Source organism: Nilaparvata lugens, chromosome 5 (assembly GCF_014356525.2).
Source record: "Nilaparvata lugens isolate BPH chromosome 5, ASM1435652v1, whole genome shotgun sequence".
Taxonomy (NCBI): domain Eukaryota; kingdom Metazoa; phylum Arthropoda; class Insecta; order Hemiptera; family Delphacidae; genus Nilaparvata; species Nilaparvata lugens.
In genome coordinates, this window is record NC_052508.1 from 51866683 (window position 1) to 51891820 (window position 25138).

At 30.5% G+C, this 25138-nt stretch overlaps 1 protein-coding gene across 5 annotated transcripts in view; it reads right to left on the reverse strand.

The window, feature by feature from the left end:
* The window catches only part of LOC111055587 (longitudinals lacking protein, isoforms A/B/D/L), a 132994-nt gene that overhangs the window by 40086 nt on the left and 67770 nt on the right, over positions 1–25138 (reverse strand). Inside the window, exon 5 of one of the 5 annotated variants that reach the window (XM_039428664.1) lies at positions 4259–6349. The exons of 3 other annotated variants lie outside the window; for them this stretch is intronic. In XM_039428664.1, the coding sequence (XP_039284598.1) occupies positions 5979–6349 (371 nt within the window). In that variant the 3' untranslated portion in view covers positions 4259–5978. Of the gene's footprint in view, positions 1–4258; positions 6350–18289; positions 20537–25138 lie in introns of those variants that run through there. One more of the 5 variants, XM_039428662.1, reaches the window with a different exon arrangement.

The window sequence follows — 25138 nt, forward strand, 5'->3', positions numbered from 1 at the left end:
CGAAGCTTTGATGGGCTTGCCACTTGGACCATTTCCTTACAAAGCCGTTTGTTGTTCTCTCTGGCTGGCTAAAAAAGGTGCTCATGGCTGTTCGGTACACTTTTTTTTATTTAAATTGGATAATCTTTCTGAATATAATTGTTAAGATCGTTATAAGAGTGAGAAAAAGTGGCAACTGAATTTTTTTAAGTGATCTAATAAGCGAGTTATGGATTGTTGAAGTGCTAAACTCAGTTTTCTTTCCAGATCATAAACGGTTTCGACTATATTAACAGAAAGAACTTCTCTTAAAAATTTAAAAAAAAAATGTATCTTTCCAAACTAAAACATTTTATTCCCCATATCGTTCATAAATAAAAATAACATTTTTTGTGAATTCGATAACTTGTTTATTTTGGCATAAATCGCGAAAAACGCATACTATTACAGAGCCAATGATATACTGAATGTGTTAAAAAAAACTCCAATGGAAAATTTGAAACCGTTTATGATCTGGAAAGAAAACTTAGTTTAGCACTTCAACAACCCATAACTCGCTTATTAGATCACTTAAAAAATTTCAGTTGCCACTTTTTCTTACTCTCATAATGATCTTAACAATTAATTATATTGAAAAATATTATCCAATTTACAAAAAAAGCCTTAAATAAACTACGTATATGAAAGATAACTTTAGTATAATTTTCCCCGTTATATCTGTGGTGAATAGGAAAATAAAAAGATAGACATTACAGACTTAGCATCGTTTAATGCACCACAAAATTGTGTGCGTAACGTACTTTTTACTAGAAATTGTGTTTAATTTTGAACTCTTCTTTATTTACCTATGAAAATAATTAAATAATAGCCTACTTGAGAAATTTAATTCCTATGTACATGAAAATTTTTATTTTTGGGGAAATTTCGGGGGAGGGGGGTTCCAACCCCTGTGCCCCACCCCCTGGGTACGGCCTTGGCGTAAGTTAACTTGGAGAAACAATAGCATTAGTAGATATCCCATGGTATAGGGCGTTTAAGTCGCAACTTTTACTGTTATCTCAAGCCTATTACTGTCGATTTTTACTGTTTTGGCCGGGTAAGAGTGTATGAACGGCACAATTTAAGAGATTACCAGCCTCATCAAACTTCACGGGAAAGAACTATCAGCTTCAGATACTTCATTAACATCTAGTAAACACCAATTTGAATATCAGAGTAATAAACTAATAAATAAAATTCCAGAAGACTTTATTAAGGATAAAATAGCAAAAACCAAATTGAGATGAATAAGATCGTGGGTAAAACAGAACTATTATTTTAAAATTGAGAATTGAGTTGGCTAAATCAACAATTTTTGGCAATACCAATTGTGTAAAAATTATTAAAACTTGAGAATTTTTATATTATTTTTCTTTGTATCTGTTTTTTGTTTATCAAGTACTTGACTATTGATGAAATTCAACATCCATAGATTCTGATTACCAACAGAATTGTATAATTTGTACTGCTGTAATAAGATTAAAAAATGTATTTCTCATTTTTAGAACTCGTGGCTGGAGCTCAAGGCTTCTTTTTCCAGTCACGCCAAAAACTATTGTAATTCAATGATTATTTTGTTTGTAAAAATATTTCTTGTATTTGGTAATAAATTCATTATTCATTAGATAACAGTAAAAGTTGCGACATAAACGCCCTATACCATGGGATATCTACTTATGCTATTGTTTCTCTATGATAAAACCTTGAATGCTAAAATACTGGAGAAAGTAAGGGACTAGGGAATGGGATGGAGTGTGGAGATTTTGCCTTGGGGTTTTATACTAGCAGATGGAATAAGGAGGTATAGGTACTAGCAATTATTCTTCTAAAAACCTAAAACCACTACGAATTGACATGTTTACTGAAAAAATGCCTCTGCAGATGAACTTTTTGGCTGGCCTTGTAATCACACACTCGACATGCGAACATTCTTTCTTTCTCGCACTCGAACTTTTGGTGTCTTGCTAAAGTTCCTTTGCGCAGATAAGTTTTTCCACAACGACACACATATTTGCCACAAACTTCATTCACAGCGTACAATGATAATGGCGACATTTTTTCAATCCTACTCAAGCCTGCAACAGATATACACGGATTCAGTAGAGAATCAGAGACCAAACCGAACAAATAGATGATAGAAATGAGGAAGTAGTTCCTTGATTTTTGGCACATCTTTATTGAAAAGATGATTTGCAAGTTGAATTTTCAACTAGCTTCTACTAGAGATCCAAAATAGTTATTTGTGCAACTAGTGCGCAAAGTGACAGTTTGCTGCACCGAAAGAAACGGAATGGTTTCTTGAGTGCAGCAGAGGAACTTTGCGCACGTATTTCACATTTAATTTTTCCTACAGTTACCATTGAATATGAAAAGTGGGTAATTATGGGTAAAATTCGCTGAAATCCATCAAATGTATATCTGTGTAATTTCATTATTAATAAATAAAATAGAGGTAATGTAGTTGTGTTTGGATGGCGGGGCGGCTGTCACTCATGTCGCTGTCATCCACTGTTGTCCACCACCTCAATATTCTTATAACGTGCACCACAGTCACAGTTACCAACTTATTTTGATTTTGCTGCACTGGTGCTCCATATAACCTACTAACTATTTTGCGTTGTCATGTTGCAAATCTGGAGTGCGGAAAAAATTTTCCCGCACTAGAGCGGAAAAGTGATTCTTTGCATTCTGTAATCAGTGCAGCAATGGACACTTTCCAAGGTAACTGTAGGAAAAATACATTCTATGAGGACATATGGAAATAAGAGCAAATGAATCTCACATAATGAATTAATGTTAAAATAGTCAGAATTATAAGAATCCTACTTTAAATATGCAACCTCACTCTGGTTGTGAGTAGTATAGCGAACTATGTGATAATTTCATAAGTCTGAATAATATTATTAATACGCCTATATTAAGGTTTCCTCTCCATTGTTACAGGACTCCCTGAATACGATTAGAATTATTGTTTTGTTTTTTTTAGATTGAAGTGCAAGCAGGGCTTGGGGAGAGAAATACAACAACCTGCTGTGAAGTTGAAATCACTAACATATTAGAACCACCTGTGATGGGTATTTCAATAGCTTATCTCAGATTGGAGTTTCAGTTTTAGCTTTCATTTGATGTTTAGTGAAATTGGGTTCACCACATATTTGTTGGAAATGTGTACGATGTTATGGGAAACAATTAACGATTTTTATTTAAAGAAAATGGAAATGGATTCTGAGAAGTTGAAATCCCCTATTTTTGTACTTTAGTAAGGTCCACGTTATAATGATAGTATTTGATCAACTTTGGTTTTGCTATCCTTGTCTATCATTTGACAAAGCCGGTGGTACTATCCTTTTCCAGGTCCACAACGATGCCAATTATGTTTTTGACAGTGTAAAAATATAATTAATTAATGCAGAGAATCGGCATTGCTATTCTTTTATTTTTATCCACTGCCATTATAACGTGGACCTCACTATAGGCCTGTGTTTATTAAGATTAATAAAAATTGGTGTAACAGAAATAACAGAAAAAGTGTTTTCTGTTTTTGAAATGTTTTTCTTTAAATTAGGAGTCAAATCATCATCAACTCATAAGATAACTTATTTGAATGTTTCAAGTGGAGTTATAAAACCTTACCTCTAATGTAATAAATAACTTATCTGATTCAATACAGCGAATAACTATATATTTTTGATAATTATTTACAGAATAGAAAAATCGAATTGCTTTTATTAATTCATCAAATTAAATAAGTCGATTAAAGCATTATGGACACTATTAGAAATTGAATCCTCCATAATTATTAACTTGATACAGCGAATAATTATATTTTCTCCGGCATTTTCCACTAGAGAAAAAGTTCGCAAGCGCTTCACAAAATTATTCAAGCTGAAAAATGATTGAATCACATACACATTTCAATGTGACTGCATAATTATTGGAGATACAACTGTTTATTTATACTTGTGTCATGAGCCCGTAACAATAATAATTATTGCAATTTTGTGTTCTGGTAATATTTTTGTTCTATTTGGTGAGTTTCACTTTAAACTGTCAGTATTTGTTAAAATGAGAAAAGTTGATTTTATCTATAAAATTTTCTGACAGTTTCTAGTAAAACTTACTATACTAGCTCCAGAATTTGGTCTATTGTTTACAGTTGGCTTCATTAGAATAGTATAGCAGTATAGTTCAGCCAGTTAATATTGACAGAATATTATTGAAAAAATAAAATACTCATTATGGTTTGATACTTTTTTAATACCAACAGGAAATATAAATATAATATAACACATATTATCATACTAGTAAGGCCCAGCTTGAAAATACACATATATGATTAGATAGAATTGATTTCAACAACCGTTAAAATCCTAAAAAACAACTAAAATCAGCTCAATTAATGGCATGTAATAATAAAGTGTTACTACGCAGTACAAACACAGAAGAGGTTTCTCGAGAATGCAGTATAAAAACAAAACAAAATCATAATAATATTATAACCACCATAAATCCTGCTAAACTAAACTGAACTAGATAATTAACAAACTATATTATTTACAAGACTAGAAAAACATAGTGAGTATTATTATTAATGAATCATTTACGACTTTGATGGTAACTTTGAAACTCCAGATAATTAATAAAAATGTTGCCTGATATATTTGAACATTCTTATTTGAGGTATGAATATTAATATCAAAATTTATTAAATGGAAGTTGAAATAAATTGAATAAATTATATTATAAAACTACTATTTAGGGATAAGCATTACCGTATTCAATTGTAACAATTCAGCGGATTATATTCTATTTAAAAATAAAACTGAAAGACATTCTATACTGCTCATGTATAGGATGAGAAGATAATCCATGGTTGTTCATGATCCAAACAAGAAGCTGATTTTTTGTTAATTTAAGACGATTACTGTCGACTACTGTGTTTTTAGTAGTATTATTACTATTTCGGCCGTGTGAGAGTGTAAGAACGGCACAGTATGAGAAAGTACCAGCCATCACATAGCTTCACGAACAATTACTACGATTATCGGCTTGAGTTAACATAGAAATTTGAAATATAAACGCCCTACACCATGGGATATCTTCTTATGCTATGACATTATTCCAAAAATAATTATTGTTTATTGGAATACAAGTATGCGCTATTCATTCATATATTATTGTGCTATTTCAAAGTAAGTATTTTACAACAATTTTATTTTAAATACTAATATTAAAGCTACCGTCTTGAAGACGGCACTCTAAAATTAAAATAATAAAACATGATTACAACAATACCAATATTATCTATGAATTGATTTCCACAACCAACGGTTATCATAATATCATTTTCTATGATAACAAAAATAATGAATAACTAATAGTAATTAGTCTTTTTATTTGATTTTACAGAGTGAGATTGAAACCAACTCTTGCAGACGGAGCCCCTGTTGACATGTTATACAATTATTACAATAAAAAAGCATCACAAACAACAACAATAATTCCATGACTTTTTCGATTCTACAGAGTTAGATTGAAGTCACTCTTAAAGACGTGCTTTATAGGATTGTACCTTATGTGAATAATAAATTGGAGGGATAGTAACAATTTCTGCATTTCTTAAATCAAGCAATCAACGAAGTACAAAGTATCATGTTAACCACAAAAACAATGCATAACAAATAAGAAATCTATTATTAATCTAACTACAGAGGAATATTGAAACCACTCTTTTTATGGTTTCAAACTAATATTGAAACTAGGAGTTGAAGCCCCTGTTATTATGTTATACCATTACAACAATAATGAAACTGTAAACAATAATTATAATAATTAGACTTCCTAATAATAACAATGATTGGTTTGGACACTTGATAATGGCATCAAAATAAGGTAGAAACTATGATGTGTAGCCCTGTACACATAAAATAATAAAAAATAGATTAATCATTTTTTTGATTTCACAGAGTGAGGTTGAAGTCACTCTTGAAGACAACCCCTCTATTGCTTGGCAGCAGCATATCGAAGTCATGCTTTTTCTTCATGTGCTTGCACATCTCAGTCTTGTAGTAGGAGCGCTTGGGACAAAAGAGGCAAAGAAAGCGCGGCTGCTTGCCACATTCGTACTTCATGTGACGCCACACGGTGAACTTGCTGCAGTAAGTCCGCGAGCAGAGATGGCACAGGAATTTGGTGCCACCCCCACCGCCCCCGCTACTGCTGCCTCCCGAGGCGGTCGGCCGACGCACCTTCATCCTAGCCGCCAACGGCACAGATCCTAGCAACGGCACAGTGACCAGTGATGAGGTCAGCAGTTTTAATCTTTCCAGACCTGAAGTAAAAACATTTTGTTAGATTTTACATCGAAGCTACGGTGTAATCTGGCCATACCTTGTTTTCGAATGACCTGGCGATAATAAGATGTAGATGTTCAAATCTTTTCGAGATAGATATGGAATCTTTTGGTTAGATGTGAACATCAAAATATGTTTGAATCTTTTGTTAGATTTGAAAGTAAAATCTTCAAACCTTGTTTCCAAAGTTCAAAGCTTGCAACCTTGTTTTTAAATTTTGAATTTTAGATTGGAATAAGCTGTTGGTAATAATTATAATAATAAGAAAAAATTTATCAAGAAAAAATTTAGATGTCTTGTTAAACGTAAACAGCTTACCTATTTTAACGAGCAGGCACTCTAAGCAAGTACAATTTTATTGAATATTTCCAATAATGCTATTACTAGCTTTTTTCCTTACATTTGAATAAGGATGACAGAATGCATTTACGCACAGATGTAATCTTAGAAAGCTCAGCTATTAGAAGCAACTAGCTTTGTCCATTTTTTTACATCCAAATGTGTTTCTTCTAAATTCAAATATGTGAAATAGACTACAGAAGAGAATCTAATTCAAATTTTGACACAATATAATTTATAGTTTATTCAAATCTTGTATAGTTTCATATTCTTGAAAAGACTACAAAGATATCTTACTTACATTAAATTTTATAAAATCTAACAAAATGTTGCCTCTTAATGTCATTAAGAGGCAACATTTTGTTAGATTTTATAAAAATTTAATGTAAGTAAGATATCTTTGTAGTCTTTTCAAGAATATGAAACTATACAAGATTTGAATAAACTATAAATTATATTGTGTCAAAATTTGAATTAGATTCTCTTCTGTAGTCTATTTCACATATTTGAATTTAGAAGAAACACATTTGGATGTAAAAAAATGGACAAAGCTAGTTGCTTCTAATAGCTGAGCTTTCTAAGATTACATCTGTGCGTAAATGCATTCTGTCATCCTTATTCAAATGTAAGGAAAAAAGCTAGTAATAGCATTATTGGAAATATTCAATAAAATTGTACTTGCTTAGAGTGCCTGCTCGTTAAAATAGGTAAGCTGTTTACGTTTAACAAGACATCTAAATTTTTTCTTGATAAATTTGAACATCATAAAATTAAGCATTGATTTGCTTATTGCTAGTAACCTATTTCTATGTGGTATTACAGTGATTTTACAGTAACGTGAATATACCTTCCGTTAATGTCTTGACTTTTACAGTCATAATGATTCACCCATCTCATAAAGTAAGAACCTACTTTAATGAGTAGGCTAACTATTTGACCTACGGATTGTCTTTATATTTTTCATATTATCTGGTATTGCAATGAAATGATCATAAAAATGTTAAATACTTTAGTAACTCATAAAATAGTTAGAAAAATAAATGTTTTTGAATTGAAAGTAAGTGGAGAATATAAATCATTCCTAATATAAAGTCTGAACTAGCTTTGAAAACTGTGAGAGTCAATAGAGACAAATATGGTGGGAAAGGTAATCACCATAAAATAATGCAAACAGAAGAAATTATCAGATTTAAAATATGCAATCAGTTTAATGGTAAACAACAATATTTTTTGGTTTGAGTTATTATAACTAGAATAGTTTCCATAAAAATAGATACATCAATAAATTGGAACACACAATTAAACATTAATTTCATTTTTGATATTATTAACGGACAAGATTTAAAAAATGAAAAAAATGTCACTTAATTCAAGAACTCCAGTATATACTTAATATCCATCCAATAGATACCTAAAAATAAATCCATATTACAAAAATGACTAGAAAACTATAAAATCAATACATTTATTCTCAATTCTTCATGTGTTATTAAATCCACCTGTACGTTTAATGACACACTTTTGATAAGGAGTCATATTAGGTTAAAATTACACCATTTGATACAAATCTAGAAAAAAATGTACAAACTATGAATCATTCGATTTCAGGAAAGTTAAAATTCACAACTAATTCAGTAAAAATATAGTTACTGTACAAAAAATAAATCAAAAATATTAAACAATTTTCTTTTTATAAAATCTAAGGATAGGAGGATAACATATTTTGGTTTAATTCTCAGTTTTATACAAATCGTTTCACAGTTTTTCTCTGGAATATTTCATATTCACATGAAAATAATAATCATTTGTACCTAATACAGTTGTATTTATACCATGGTATGTATGGTCATCTGTTGAAATTGAGAATTTCTGTGAGATAGATTGTATTTTCTACAATTTCAAACTTTCTTTTTATAATTTTTTCAGTCAGTGGAAGAAAAGATGGATAAACAATTTGGTAATTTGGTTCATTTTGGTAACTCAACCAGCTAAATAGCAATTCTCAATACCACATAGGACTCCATTCACTTTCTTCAATTTATGCCAGTGCTTGCTTTTGACATGCATTACAATATTAGTTTTATAATACTCTTTTCTCGGACACAATTTGCAGGAGAATCTGGGCTGTTTGCCGCAAATATATCGCAGATGTCTCCATAGTGTGAACTTGCTTCGGTAAATTCGCGAGCATTTGCTACAAGTGAACACTTCGCTTTCTCCGGAGCAGTCAATCAAATGCGGACCTCTCAAAAAATCGGCCGGCGAAAGAGTGCTAGCAAAAAGTTTCCAATCTGAAAATCCAAATTATTCGTTAAAATAGAACTGGTGCATCAATAGAATAGGTACGAGACAGAGGAAGATTTTGAACTTGAGAAGAATCCCATCAATTGAAATTAAAGCTTGTTGTCACAATCTGAAAATCCAAATAATTAGTTAAAATCTAGATTAGAAATAAATTGAATTAATTCATGGATACAGGGAATATCAAATCTTGAAAGAATCAATTGAAATGACTAATCATTTTGTGATAAAAGTTTGCATCTGGAAATATCAGATAGGCTTATTGTTTAAAATCACCTAATTATTCTCAATTGTGAATGAATAATAGGCAGATTTGATTGTTAACCTTTGAAAGTATAAATTAAAATAACCATTTTAATTGCAATCAGTTTCGAATGACTGTATACAAAGTTACAATCTGAAAAATTCATTTAACATATTTAGAATTATCAATTGAACTCAATCTGTAATCTCGTTCATATAATTTGTTCAAATTAAAAAGTAACATATATCTTGAATAATACATGAAAAATGTAGATGGATTCAAGACACAGGGAGATACCAAACTTCAGTACTATCAAAGTCATCATGACATAGTTAGATTGGATTCAATTATGTTAACTTACCAATGCTCTTATAACTTCTCACTAAATTTGCAGAAAATAATTGTGTGAATATGAGGAAACTTTTTTAAATAGTTAGTTGTATGAATACATCAGTCGATACTTTTAGAAGATAGATTCTAGAAGCAAAGAGAAAATAGTACTTTAGAGTAATATTTAATCTCTGTTTAGAATATGTCTTCATTCAGATCACAATGGAGCATGGATAAACAGCGAGGTACAGAGTGTCGCATGAGGACGAGAGTCTTCGAGTTTGCAGCTTTGTAGAGTAGGTAGGTGTTGGAAATTTTGCACAATTAGTGTGAATACGTTGCCATTTAGTAATCAAGGGCCATTGGACTGGTTTGGAACGTGCAATAACGGTGAGACAAATTTATAAAAAATGTAATAAAACTATCGTATAGAGAATATTTTGACAATATTACCACATTTAACGTCATGAAAGTGTCTCAATGGAGATATCAGGTGAACAGTAGAGTCCTAAAACAATACATGAACTATAGGAAAGCATTTAACACGAAATCATTGCTGTTCCACAAGATTTGCTACACCGGCGACATTCCAGAGTTTCCACAACACGCACAGGCGCAAGCGCACATCTTTCCGACAACCAGATCCGATCTTTACTTTCAGTATTATTTCATTGAAAGAAAAGAGGTGATATTGGATATTCTGATTGGAAGATCATGAATGGCTAGATGAACTCATGTCATTTCATTAGTAATTCACGTTTCATAAACTTATTGGTAGACATGACATTTCAAAATTTCCTGGTTTTTTGCATCACCAGTAACAGGCTGTGAACGCTGAATGTGAGCACATCTTTAAAATTAAAGAGTAACTTTTGGACATTTCGACTGTAGGAACATAAATGGCATATTCATTTATTGAATAGAGTAAACAATACAGTAGTAGTCGGAAAAGAAAAAACAGGCTATTGCCCAAAACTTCTTCAATTGAATCCATAATGAAGCCTTTCCATTAGTATTCAAGTACTTTTATGTTTTTTTCGTGAAAATGCCTCATTACTTCAAAATTATTCATTTACCTGCGCTTCTCTTATCCTTTTTATCAACAGTGAATGTGTTTCAGAAAAATATTGATATTCATCCAATCATCAAACTTGAATACTAATGTATTTTTGAATCTTTCATGATATTAGTGTTGGTAAGCAGATTGTAGCAGCCGCTTACATTGATCTACATTCATAGTCTTCAGCCAGTTTGAAACGATTTATTTGTATTTGGATATTTTGTATATGCCCGGCTGACTAATATGTTTTCATTGATGAGGTTTTCCTATTGATCTTCCTTCTCGGCGTGTATCCATATTATGGGGAATATGATTAAGTATTTTCATGAAGATTGTTGCTCCTCCTTCATTTGTTTGAAGAGTTTATTATTTTTTAAACTAGGATTAACGCTAGGTCAAGTAGATTCAAAATAGTTGATTGCGGTTAGTGCAGACCACTATCAGTCACCATATATATTGTTCGTAGATTTTTTTCATCAAGCTTGGCATATTTATTTGTCTAACAGTAGACGATGTTATCGAATTTATTTTAGGCGCAGCATTTGCATTATTTCTATTGATTTCCATCGCTGGAAAACTATTTCATTGAACTGACTCTCTTCTATGGAACTACCAGTAGGCTACATTTGAATGGTCATAGAAACCGGCATAATTATTAGTGAGGACAGACTGAAAGGCATATATCATGGAAAGGCATAAATAATGTCAGAGGCCCTGAAATTGATCAGTTGCGACATGAAAACTCTAAGCCAGCCAGGTCACTCAATATTATTATTATTTGTTGAGGACAAAGCCAATGACGTTGCATTTTTTAAATTGGTACAGTTATTTACATGAAATATTTCAAATGCTAGAAGTCAATTCAGTTATTCGATTTCTTAAGGACAAGCACAGGCCACATCTACATTTTTTTCAAACCCTTATTTTGACGTTTTGTAACTTAGTATCAGTATTATTTTTTAACAGATTGTCAGTCAGCTTCCAAAACCTTTTCAAAGTTACATAAAAATTCCTACATTTTGGAACTGTCAAAGCTGAAAAAGTTAGAAGGTTTTAGTGACAACTATTCCTAAGAAGAGATATCTCTAAAATAAGGAATGCGTTAGATGATATGATATGATTAGCCATCTCTGAAATGGTCACCAATTTCAAGCATCATGTTTCTCGAGTTACTTCACTAGCAAGTAAATCCATCGATCATTTATTTTATAAGTAGTTGATTATTTTGTATGTAGCTTATTTTAAATGTTTCAAATAAGAGGTTTTATTAATTTATTTATTCATTATTAGGTTAGCACAAACTATACAAAGATCGGAAAAGAAAAATCAGGCTATTGCCCAAAACTTCTTCAATTTCCTAATTTAGTTTCAGGATTGTAGGATTGTATAGAATAAAACGATAGTTAACATTTTATCTTTTATTTACAAAATACAACAGTATTATGAATCAAGGTATAAATAGATTTTCACAATGAAAATAGGTGTATAGTTAGAATATAATATGATAATGTTTCACAAAAGAAAACAAACAAAACAGAATGAAATGCAATAATTGAAAAATGACAGAGGTAAGAAAATATGTTTCCAGTTAATATCTAAAGGAAGAAGTCACAATCACAGATTTTAGAATAATTCAAAAACTCCGAAGACATGAAATAACAGATTGAAAAATCAACATATGAATGAAAACTTAGATGATGTAAAAGATTGATTATAGAGCTCAAAAGTACAGCTCAAAAGTAATAATGCTCATAAGGAAAAATTAGTTGAAAAAGGTTGGGAAAAGTATTACGAAACAACGGAATTATTCCATCTTATATCTTGATAGCAAAACTTGAGAATTATGTTGAAAACATTACAATATTTCAGTTTACACTCAGAAAAATTAATTCAATCCAAAGCATGAAAATCAACGTAACAGTTTGAAATACTTTTCAAACGTATGCTGCTAATTATGTAAAGAGAGACATTACATTATATACAGTCAACCAGGGATTATTTTGAAGCAGAACGAAAAAAATATTCATAGCAGGTAAAGATTCAATTTTCCACTAATAAAACTTGGCACATCGTGATCATGTAGAAAATATTTTGATTTTTCATCTATAATAAATTTATATTCATAGAAAACGTAATAATTTATCAATGTCTCATGATGATTCAATTTATATTTTGATAATGCAATTCAACTGCTACAGAATGGAAGAATGATCTGTATAGTAGAAATTATTCTGATCTATAGTTATGATAAATGATTCTTATGACAGTTGATTGCTGTAAAACACTATATTGTATTCAGTCTGAATCAGTGATTTTCTCGTCAAAATTAAATAAAATAAATTAACCTGAGATAATATAAATAATAGGATAAGAATGGGGTCTTAAAGGTTAAAAACAAATATATTGAATATTGGATTATATTCTACAGAGAAATTTCAGGAACAAACATAATCCAAAGAAAACTAACGAAAGTGTATAATCACCTGAGAAATATTTCTTAATTGAAATAAATAAGATGTATAAATCAAATAAATTAATAAATAAACAACATTTTAGCAGTCAGTTTTATAATATAACAAAAATAATATTATTTTCGTTCAACAGTCTTCATTTATTTGTTTTATCATAGTTTTAATAAATTTTTTGAACATAAAGTTATTTTTCTATATAAAAATAAAACTCGAGCTTTTCGATTGTATCTTGGAAAACTTAATAGCTCTATGTAATAATATAAATTCCAAGGGAGAAATTTTTTGAATTAAGGAATAAATTAAACCAGGATAATTGTTGAACATAACATGAAAAATTCAAAATATATCCTCAAGAGTTTCAAAGTTCATTAATATATTTTATCTGTAAATCAGTTGAATACTTGTAAGTTATTCTAGGTTTGTAATTGAAAATGAGGTAGAATTATTAACAATTCAGTCATCCGGAAGCAACACAAGCTAAACCATAAACTGTCTATAGAATAGAGAAGCAGTCATTGATTTTTCATATATTTAATTCTCTTTTAAGGCATATTTATCTGTAGCTATACTTGAAATCAATAGGCTGTGGAGATTTAACACGATCACAAACTAAAAAGATTCAAAGATTTTGGAGTTTTTTAATAGTAAATAAATAAATTACGGCAGTAACGGGTAGAAAAATAATAGTAATTGCTAAAACTAACTTAAATCAAACTAGGAAGCCTATGATACACAATGTACAAACACACTAGAAAAACTATATTTTGTCATGATGAAAACCCCGTAATCAAAATCATTGAATACCAAATAATGGGGTGGAAGACTTTCATGGGAGGTACAACATTTTATTTTTAAGAGTTCAATAAATGCTTCAATAATCAATAATATGAATGCTATGTTGTTCATTTTTGAAATTTTGAATGTTTTACGGAAGCTTTGTGATTTTCAACTTTTTATACCAATTATAAAGGTCCAAAACTGATTAAACTTTCTACTAGAATGAATTCCAACAAGAGATTCCAATTATAATTTCAGTCCAGTGATTATTCAGAAAACCATTTCCAGACTACTTTCAGAACCTGTGAAAATGGATTGAAGATGAAATTGAAATTGATAGATGTCTATCACAGATAGACAGACATTAACTTTAAAAATGGAATAATAATGAAATACATTGGAACACTAGACAATAATTGTCGACGGCAATTTCATGTTATGGGAACGATCCAAAAACCTGACAAAGGGTTTCATTTTTTAAGGTTTGAACGGAATTATTTTTTTAATGGTTGAAAGGAATAATTATTTGTATAGCATGTCTCTTATTGAAAGCAAACATCAGATCTCTACAAATATAAACAGATCTAACAAAGCAGCCAAACTAAATTAACAATCTTAAAAGTAAATAATATCATATTGTAGAAAAATGATTACAATCTAACTTAATACTAAGCTTGATAATAATGAGCACTATAATATATAATATCATAATCCTTAACAAATAGTATTGAAAAAAGCAAAATATCAAATGATGCAAAATATTCAAAAACTAAAACCTAAATATTCAACAAAAATGACAAGTATGGATGAATCTTCTAACTAGAAATAAGAACATTTCAAATAAATGAAAAATAATACAAGAAATTAATGAAGTAATAAATTAATATGGCAACTTTTTAATGACAAATCCCTGAAAGAATATTGATCAATTCAATAATGTGATGAAGCATCACATATTTTACGAATTCAACCACTTGGAAATTTTTTAATAAGTGATTACACTAAAACAAGAACTAGGGAAAAGTGAGATTTATTATGATAATGTATTCGAATTTTGATTAGATATTTCACAAACTAGGTAGCCTACTATATTTACAAAATTGGTTGAACCAATGTTTAGTACTGATATCATGTAGTTCATAATATTACTGTCATGTACGAGAGTATTCCATAGTACTCAAATGGTTATCACCGGGTTCACTGAATAGAATAAAAGTGGATATTACAGATTTTCTATTACCTTTAGTTCGTATAAAATGAACACGACTTTTGAATTCTTATGGTACAGGATAATATTATTGTTTCAAGGCAGCAAGGTGAATGACTACTTAGATTTATATCCTTGTATTATATAATAAAAAATAATTTATCAAGAATAGGCACAGTATTTCACTAGCATATTTTTCAATGCTGATTTTGATTATATTCATACATATTATTTGGCACAATGAATGCTAAAAAGAAGTGTTATATGTTGAGAATTATTGTACATACGATAAAATCAAATATGAGAACAATATTCCTAGGGGCAATGAAAATAAATCACTACTTTATTAACATTACTGATAAAAGAATATTTTCGAATCTATTTGAAATACATCAAACTAAACCAGAAGATAATTAATCAGAAAATGAATCCAAAATGGAAAAAACTTTAGAACAGCCCAATTTGAATTGTTCTTTCAACAAAAATACAGTTTGTGGTTTCTAAATTGGCAAATTTCACTCCGATTACAATCAATAAGACTAATACTAAACAATAACAAGATGTAAACTTAGTAATACGTTCTGTAATCTAAAAAATACACAGTGATGTTAGACAAATCACATTAGCTAATGTATAGCAATATATTCTATACCTATAAACACACATTATTATAAAACACCCTATTCAACTTATAAAACCTCACTCATACATTATGATAGAAAATATTATGTGGATGTAATAGAATAAATTTGGGAACTTTAATAAAGTTCACAAATATTTGAAAGTATCATTTATTAAAGAGGAAATTTCAAAAGTATTATTTGGGAATTTCCACTTGAAATCTACTTACTACTTTTGTTAGATCACTAAATCTTAATGTGATGTTAACAGAAGAATAACCTGATTTGAATATGGCAGTGCTTAAATTTAGTTTGTTGAACACTAATCTAATGTATGTATACGGTTATATAAAAGATAGGTCCTTCACACAATGAATTAAACACAAACAAGCTAATTTCAAATGATATGAGAGATAATAAATTGTATTTTCAGTTGTTGAGACTATCCAAATTAATAAAAAAGCTTTGATTATTCTTGATTAAATAAAATTACGAAAATAGTGCAGAAATGTATGATCTCGAAAGTTTAGTATAATATTCTATTATTTTGGGGATATTTGCTATTAAAGGTGATAGGATAAACCATTATTATCTAAACAGATTCTAAGCAAGCGACGGTTATCAAACAAACATTACACTCACAATGAGAAAATCTCAACAGTTTTTGATATTCTTCAATAATTGAATTTAAAAAAATGATTTACTGAACAAGGAATATTGCATGAAACTCAGTTTATGAACTTATTATGAAAATCAGAATCTTCTAAGAGCTTTTACATTCAAATAATGTACGCCGCTATAGTGGGACAGAATGACTTTGGAAGAGACTGAATCGAAATGGGGGAAATTTTATGCGTCGCTGGAAAAACCAATGAAAGAAATGATATATTCGTCTCAAAAAATTAAGAATGTTTAGAGGTTAAAATTAAATTCTTACGTTGTGGAGTGGTTATAAAGTTGAAGAAAAGTTAGAAATGTGTTGGAATATCAGATTCAAAATATTCAGTAATGGGGAAACCAATGACTCAAAAACTGATTTATTTCAGAAATCTTATATGAATAAATAATATATGGAAGGTTGATAGTATACTGAAAAAGAGTAAAGAAAATGGTTAATAGTTATGAAATTGGGCTAGTTATCTTGGAATCAAAGATTCTACGACCAGAGGAATTTTAAATACAGTACCTAATTGTTTCAAACGATTTGGGATGTATACAATAATTCTTGTTTAGCAATTGAAATAAAAAATGAAAGAATCATGAAATCACAGAACAATTTTGAATTTTAATGGGCTTGATTTACTTGGCAGAGAATATATAAAATTTGAATACTAACTTCTCACATAAAAATCTAATCTAGTACAGAAATAAATTCCAATAAATTAATTTGAATCGTCTCAACTGAGCTAATGCAGCTAGAGAAGGGAAAATTAAAGACTACCTTATACACTTTTTAAATTGAAGGTAAGAGAAATATTGAACTGCAAAAACACTTAAGCAGGATCACAAAGCAGAAATATAACAATACAAACTAATAAAAATACAAATACATTCACCCTGATAGAAGAAACTCAAATTTGAATTTTTCTTTGGCATGAAAAAAGCAGTGGCGAAGAAAAGTTGAAACGATATTTTAAATAGGAAAAAGGTTTAAGCGTTCAGAGCAAGCCTACAAAATCATTGAAAATCACAAAATGATTTTTCTAAAAGGCACTTGAGGGAAATTATCTACTACCTCAATAAGATCAACAATCAAACTCTTATATAGATAACATACAGTATATCAAAGTAGAATACCATTTTATCAAAGATAAATTCGAAAGGCACCTTTAATACATCACATTCTAGACGAATACTGAAAGATTATAGAGAAATAGAATCAACAATGATATAATTACGAAAAATATATTCAACTAATTTTGCGATACAGTATTTATTTTTGTAGGAGATTCTAAATATGAGTAACTTGTAAAAATCTACATAAATCTAGAACTGCGCTGTACAAACAGCTTGAGGTAATAATGAAGGCAGTTAAATTTACATTACAAGTTACGATTAATATAATTAGTTCAATTCATTACATTTATGTATCAGTTGATATAATATCAATAAAGGCACTTGACTTAAATTGCTTATAGCAAAGTTGCAGTTCACTCCAAATAAGGATTCAGGAAAAATATATAACATAACAGTGATGTTATCGGTGGGTAAAGATAAAACTATAATAGTGTAACATGAAATAAGAAAAAGTGCTGCCTCATTAGCTGAAAGACCGGCGTTTTTTCTATGTGATGATATTTCAAGTCAGAAACAACTTATGCTTATAACTAAATAATAATTCGTATGAGACAATTCATTCTATTGTTGAACAATAGGCTAATGATGTACACATTTAATGTCAATAATAAGAAACCCACAATTATTCACTCCAGATAACGACAATATTCTTAGTGAAATTAAGAATGAGTCTTGTCACAAAAACATGAGCATAATACTCGTCATCAATTACAGCTAAATATGAATATATATTTTTTTTGAAAGCGCAGAAATCAGTAGATTCGAAAGGCACTTAATTCCTATGAGCGGTCTGTATCAATATATAAAATCTTAACTATATACTAAATACAGGCTGATACTATACTATAATAAATAGTTGCTCGAAAAATAAATTAAAAAATAATATGCCACACATTTTTTGATTTGATTGTCCTTTCAAAAAATTTCGTAACTTCGTTCAAATTTAATGATTACATTTCATGTCAGGTTCACAAGATGAGTTTTGTACAATATTGATGTCTAGTAGTAGTATACTGAAATAAATTTTCAAGCAGAGAGTTATATTATAAATGTAAACTCTAATGAAATTCACATTTATGGATTGCTACTATTTTAAATTTTCAACGCGTAAAAATGGGAAATAATGAAAGAAACTAACAAGTTTGAGCTTGGCTCACTCAAGTATTGGATGAATTCATTGCCAAAAAAGTTGTTCATTGACAATCGTACCATAGTTTCGAATACAATTATTACCTCTTGAATATCTTTAGATACTTCACATTAATTATCAAACTGACAATGACAGGATGTGTCTGCTTTTGAAATAGACCAAACTGTGACAAAATACAACTGAATAAGATTGAATTGAGGTCAGATTGAAACAGTTAGGCCTAGGTAAAACACAGGAGTAAACTGGTCCCAAGCTAAGTTCTAATATATTTGGATTTGGTGACACCAGCTTTAATTTTTTTTGCTTCAGATTTTTGATTAAAATGATTTTTATTCTGATTGTTTATTGATGAAAAAGTGTATGATTTTCAAACTTTTTGAAAACTTCAATTTCTAGCTATGGAATGGTTAGTTATAAAAGTCTAAATCATTATGTAGCATAAGATTAGTAAAAATAATAAATTCTGGATGTGATGTAACTGATTTTATGAGTGGGAATGATGCGACTTGAAAAATTTCTTCAATAACAACTTGATTTTGGCTCCCCTATGGAAAAATTGATTCCCAGTAATAACCTTCCATGACACTTCAGAATTTTTCAATTGCGTGAGACCCAATCAGATTTCATACAACTACCCAATTTAAGGAATTCCAAACTGCTTCATTGATTTATCATTTTACAACCGAATTTTCAAAATTTATAGCGTTAATTTGAATGAATGGTGGATTTAGAGCTTCTGAACGAGAATGTCAAGTTTTCATTTTTGAAGTGGGAAGGATAATTTTCAACTATGAAATGTAAAGTTCAGGAATCTTTGAGATGTCGAACTGAAATATGAGTGGAAATGGTACTATAGAATCATCGAATTTCAGATAGATTTATTAAAATTGGGGAACAAACCAAGATTATATATTTTAATTCAAATATACCAGCATAGCATATATTGTCATTATCATGTGATTGGAGCCAATGATGTGATCACAGCCATGGTGGTAATTTAGAAAAATTGAGATTCATTATGATGTTGAAGATTGAATCCTCATTTAAAAGCCGAGATGGCATTTCGAGTCTAAATTATGTGTTGAGTTTTTAAACTTAAATGTGAACAGAAATACTACTAGACTCAATTTCCATATAATGACGATTTTCATTTTAAACCAAGATGGCATGTACTTAGATATGTAATCGTGTGGTAGATCTACACCAAGATGGCGTCGTATTTATCATGGCAGCCATAAAACCAGACCATAAGGTCAGCTAGCTGATAATGTCCGAAGACATCAGCTTCCGAAACATTCACTTCCAACGGACAGCATCGGTTGGATGGGCAGCATTGATGTTAGTATTTGTAAGGTATGGAATCGACATTCGAATTCATTTTGATATAAAATAACCAATGCTGACAGTTTAGAGTGAGTGAACGTGAACCCAATCATGTGGTGGTAAACGGCTTCTCATCCTTGATCGCATTCAAGCCTGTCCTGTCAGTGATGTCCAACATATCCAGCTTCTCACGGTGCATGCGCTCAATATGTCTGGCGACGTGCATCTTCTGCTTGGCCCGGTAGTTGCAGTAGGGACACTGGAACTGCGGCTCCTTGCCGCACTCCCACTTCTGGTGATTGCGCAGTGAGCTCTTGAGCTTGTAGTGGCGCCCACACTTGGGGCACTCGACACCCTTGAAGGCGGTTGGGGAAGTTGCTGACTCGGCTCCCGTGCCCGATGGTGGGGAGTAGGAGGAGAGGGCGCGTTGCAGGAGGTTGGAGACGGAGGGATGCGCAGCTGACCAGCTGTCCCAGTTGGCGGCTGCTGACCTTGCTGCCACTTGCATCTGATTCAGGTATTTGCGCACTGAGCCGCCGCCGCCACCTGCAAACACACCACATGCTTGCTGGTCAGATATACACAACACAACACCTAAACAATCACACAACTCAAACAAATTGCCTGCTCATTAAGCCTTACTAACCTAACCTAACCTTACTCAATAATTCAAACACTGAGATAAGAACTGAGAGAAATCATGACAGTTGCCTGGTTTGTAGTGGGATAAGTTTACACACAGCAAAACTCCCAAGATGATTGAAACTTAATTCGTTTCTCATTTTTAGGATCAACATTTTTAAAGTAACTCATTATTTTACAGTTCTAAGTAATTAGTGAGTGTAATTTCGTTGCTCAATTTAGTTTTTAAACAATATAAATCCAAAATTTCTAGTTCTAAGTGTTTTTACTGAAAATTGAATGCAAATCCATAATCTACTTTTTGGACTAGTGTATGAATCGAAATTCGGGGAAGAAACAGTTTCGGGCTGTGCCTGTTGGTCCTTCCCCATTCATTTTTGTGTTCTGTGTATCATTGAATCAATAACTGAAACGATTGATAACACTGCAACTGGAGGAAATCATAATTGGTGCCTGGCTGGTAGTTAGATGAATACCTAACCCTAGTAAAATGGACCTAATATTATGGTCTTTCCCTACTTGAACGAAACACTAAAGTATCAACTGAAAAAGTGTCATCTGGTGTGAGATAACATGTTGATGAGAATGTTTATTTGTTTTTGAGAATCAACACATCTTGCAAAGATGAGATGAATTAATTATTTGTAAATTTATATTTGGCTCATTTGGTCCAAATCGCTAAGTGAGTGAGTGAATGATTGTCGCCTGGTAATAAAATTATGATTTTATTGACATAAAGTTTATAGTTTTATTGACTGAAGATGATTTCATCTGAATCTGTGTTTTCAGACAGCAATTTTTCAAATTTCATTATGGTATTCGATCTCCTATCATCAGTTTACTTTCGATTAAGTTTAAAAATGAAAATAGCAAGAACAAAATATTTTACATTTCAACTTATGTTCATCAGAAAGTTGATTCTTTAAATACAAGACACATTTAGGTGTGATAGAATCAATTTTGACTGTGCTTGTGAAGATGTTTATTGGTTTACTACGGGATATAAAAACAGAGAAATATCACAATGTTTCATAAAGTATGAAGCTATAGAAAAAAATTAATTTTCTCTTAATGAGAGAGATGGTGGAGGAATATGGAATTCATAACAAAAACATTGGACTTGTATGGAAATGAGAATGAAATTTCATTAGAATTGGTAAAAATGGAATACAGACGAATTGATAAAGCTTTTTCAACTATAAAAAAGCTTGATTCAAAATAAGTGAGGCATTTTTAAAACCATATATAATTTCCATTGGAATTTAATACTGGTACATTATTACATGTCATTACATTCTATTACAATATAATTTTATCCAGGGAGTAATATTTTACAAAAAATGAAACTTTTTAATGAACTATAAGAAGGTGATTGGAGAGTGATGATAATTTTAAGAGTGATAAGAAAATTTAAAATTGTAAGTGATTGTAAATAATGTTAAGCATTTGGTACGACTAAATGAGAATAGATTTCAGAGACTATTCATCCGACGTTCTGATTTAGAATTGATATTGTAGTTGCTGATCAACTGTACTGATATAGCTCGATACAAAATGACAGGATAGTCTTACAATATTCAATTTGCTATTTGCAGGGAATTCCTAGCATTTTCTTAAGACATTAAGCACCACGAGCTAACTGGAGAAAAGCATGAAGCATGAACTCATAAAATAATGTTAAAAATAATTAAATAATTAGAAAACCGATGAATTCGACATGATAATAAAATAAGTGGTTTTATATCACTGGAAAACATAAAAATGGCTGACCTCTCAACTGAAATGAAAATAATAAAACTATAAAAATTTATTAGATATTAGTCAAATGCAAATTAGATTTTAGATCCTCAGCCATGCAGAGAAAACATAAGCTGCAAGGAAAAGCGAAATAAGAGAGATGAATTTAATCGAATTCCTGTAGTATTGAAGTTTGAATGGCATGCGAGTTACTTGGAAAAAAAGTTTAAAATAAAAATACAGTATTGATCAACAATAATATCCCTTATTTTCAAAATTCAAAAAGTGTTAGGAATAACAAAATACAACTGAATATTTGATTAAACTAATCAGCACGAACATTTAATTAATTAATAGATGAATGAAAGTTAGTAGTATCTACTACAGCAAAAATATTTCTACGATAATTCAATAATAGTTGATATTATGTTTGATAACCACAAGAAGACAGTAAAGGAAAAATATTTTGAGTTTGTTTTTATTCCACAATGTTTCAATTCTTACTGTTTTCAAAAAACCTTGCCCAATCGAAAGAGTTTTAAATCTGAATCTCTTCAGTGTATTAAAGTTTTTCATGAAGCCTTATACTGTATTTTCAACTCGTGATTAGATAGATGGCCATTCACATTCAAAAGCATTATTTGAGTTCGAAAAGACAAGACCAAAGTCAGAACCGCTCTACTTTGAGAGATGATGAGTGATATTAGAGTAGACTCTAGGCAGATTATATGAGAGAGAAAAGTAAAAATAGAAATAGGAAATAGGGATGATGTCGTAGAAGGAATATGAAGCCTACGGACTAAAACTTGGTCTACCGATTCTGATGTGATAAGAAGAAAATTGATCAAAAAATTGGAGTGAAATGCTTGAGCTACCTTTATTTGTAATTATTGTGAGGAACCTATATTTCCTAACCTGGATCAACATTGGAAAAATTTCAAACAACATTGATTGAATGAGTAGCAATAGCAAAATAAAAAAATACATAAATGTTTTTGTAAGAGCCTGTAAAATAAATTCAACAGATAAAAAAGGAATACAGCCTTAAACCAAATACACCATATCTCACTAAGCCAAAACCATCAACTGTATGCAATTCTCAATAAATGCTCTCCATTCTTATCCTAAATTATAAATTCGTTTATGCAATTGCATGAATCAACCGAGAGAAATTAAACCAATAGTTGAAAACACATTTACATAATCCACATTAGTAGTTATTATGTATTCAAATCAATAGTATATTTGCAATATCTAAATTATGAGGAAGAGTAGTTTTAGCCTCTTTTTGTTTACTATTGTATTAATACCGAGCATAAATAAATAACTTATTCCCTTGCATGATTATATGGTTATCTATAACAATTATTGTATTCGTTTGCCTTGTCTAATGAATATTATAAAACCAATATTTCCTCTGCTAGAATTTTTCTATAAGTAAAAGCAATGGTACATGATTATCTACATTAATATTGACTTTTTGGACTGAGTTGATTAATATGGGTCGCTTCCATCTCATTTATGACAATTTTAATTTTATTTAATCCAATGTGAAAGGATTATTATAATAGAGTGAGTGAAAGTAAATAATAGTAAGTAAATAATACCAAGCAATATTGACAATAATTCAAAGAGAAATGTTTTATGTTAATGAGTTTGGCTCATAAACGTATGTATCATGCACCAATAGATAACATTTTATTTGTGAAAATAGAAAAATGTCCAACAATACAATACTGGAAGGAGATGTCCGTTCAAACCCGCTACAAACCACCAACTTTTGTAATTTCTCTCAGTTGATCCACCAAGTATAATCTATAAGTATTTTTACTGATTAACTAAGCTACTAATATTAGTTGAAAAGTAATTACCCTTGGATATTGTAGATCGTGGATTCAGCTGAGTCAAGCAGGGTGCAGGAGGATCATAGCAGAGAACAGCATTCACAAAGAGAGAGATATGTTGAAATTTATGTAATGAAAGGCCAAGCAAGAAATGGAGAAACTTCTTCAATCAGAGAAATAGGATTAGTTATGCCATTCAGAGAAAGATAGATAGAAAGAGTAGCAACACCGTCGCCTAGATATACTTTACAAAGTAATGTTGAATATTAATGGAAAATACAGGAGCAGTGAAAATTCAATGGTAGTAGGTAGGATTCCAAACACCTTTGCCTGGCTGTACTTCACTGTATTGTATAGTTTAAACTGTCTACATTGGTTTGCAATGGGGAGCTGTGACCGTTGGTGCTAATATTTATGAGGAATGCTGACGTTTTGAAGTGTATCTGACAAAATAAAATAAACTATTATTAGTGCAGAAGTGAGGGATAACGATAATTATGATACATTGTAATTGCTACGATTCAAACAAATTGGCAGCTCTCGAATCCAGATTCAGCACATGCTGCCAACTGACATGATACGTTCCACCATAATAATATCTATAGCTATTCAATGGCGTATTTTCTACTTTTCAAGATAATAATATAAAAAGTATAGAAATTAAAAAGTAAATCTAAATGCCTATCAAAAGTACTACAATAACTATGGAAGCGTGAACAAGCTTTTTTATCAATTTATTATCTTGATTTGAATAGAAATTTACTTTTCTTCTTTATAATAATAGGTTACTCCTTACATGACCCGAATGTGATAGAGGAGAAATTGGAATGATATGTAGTATGATAACTTTTGAAACATTTATGTAATACACCTCTGTAGATGCCTAGTCTATTGTGATCAATGACAATTAAATTTCAATGATTAA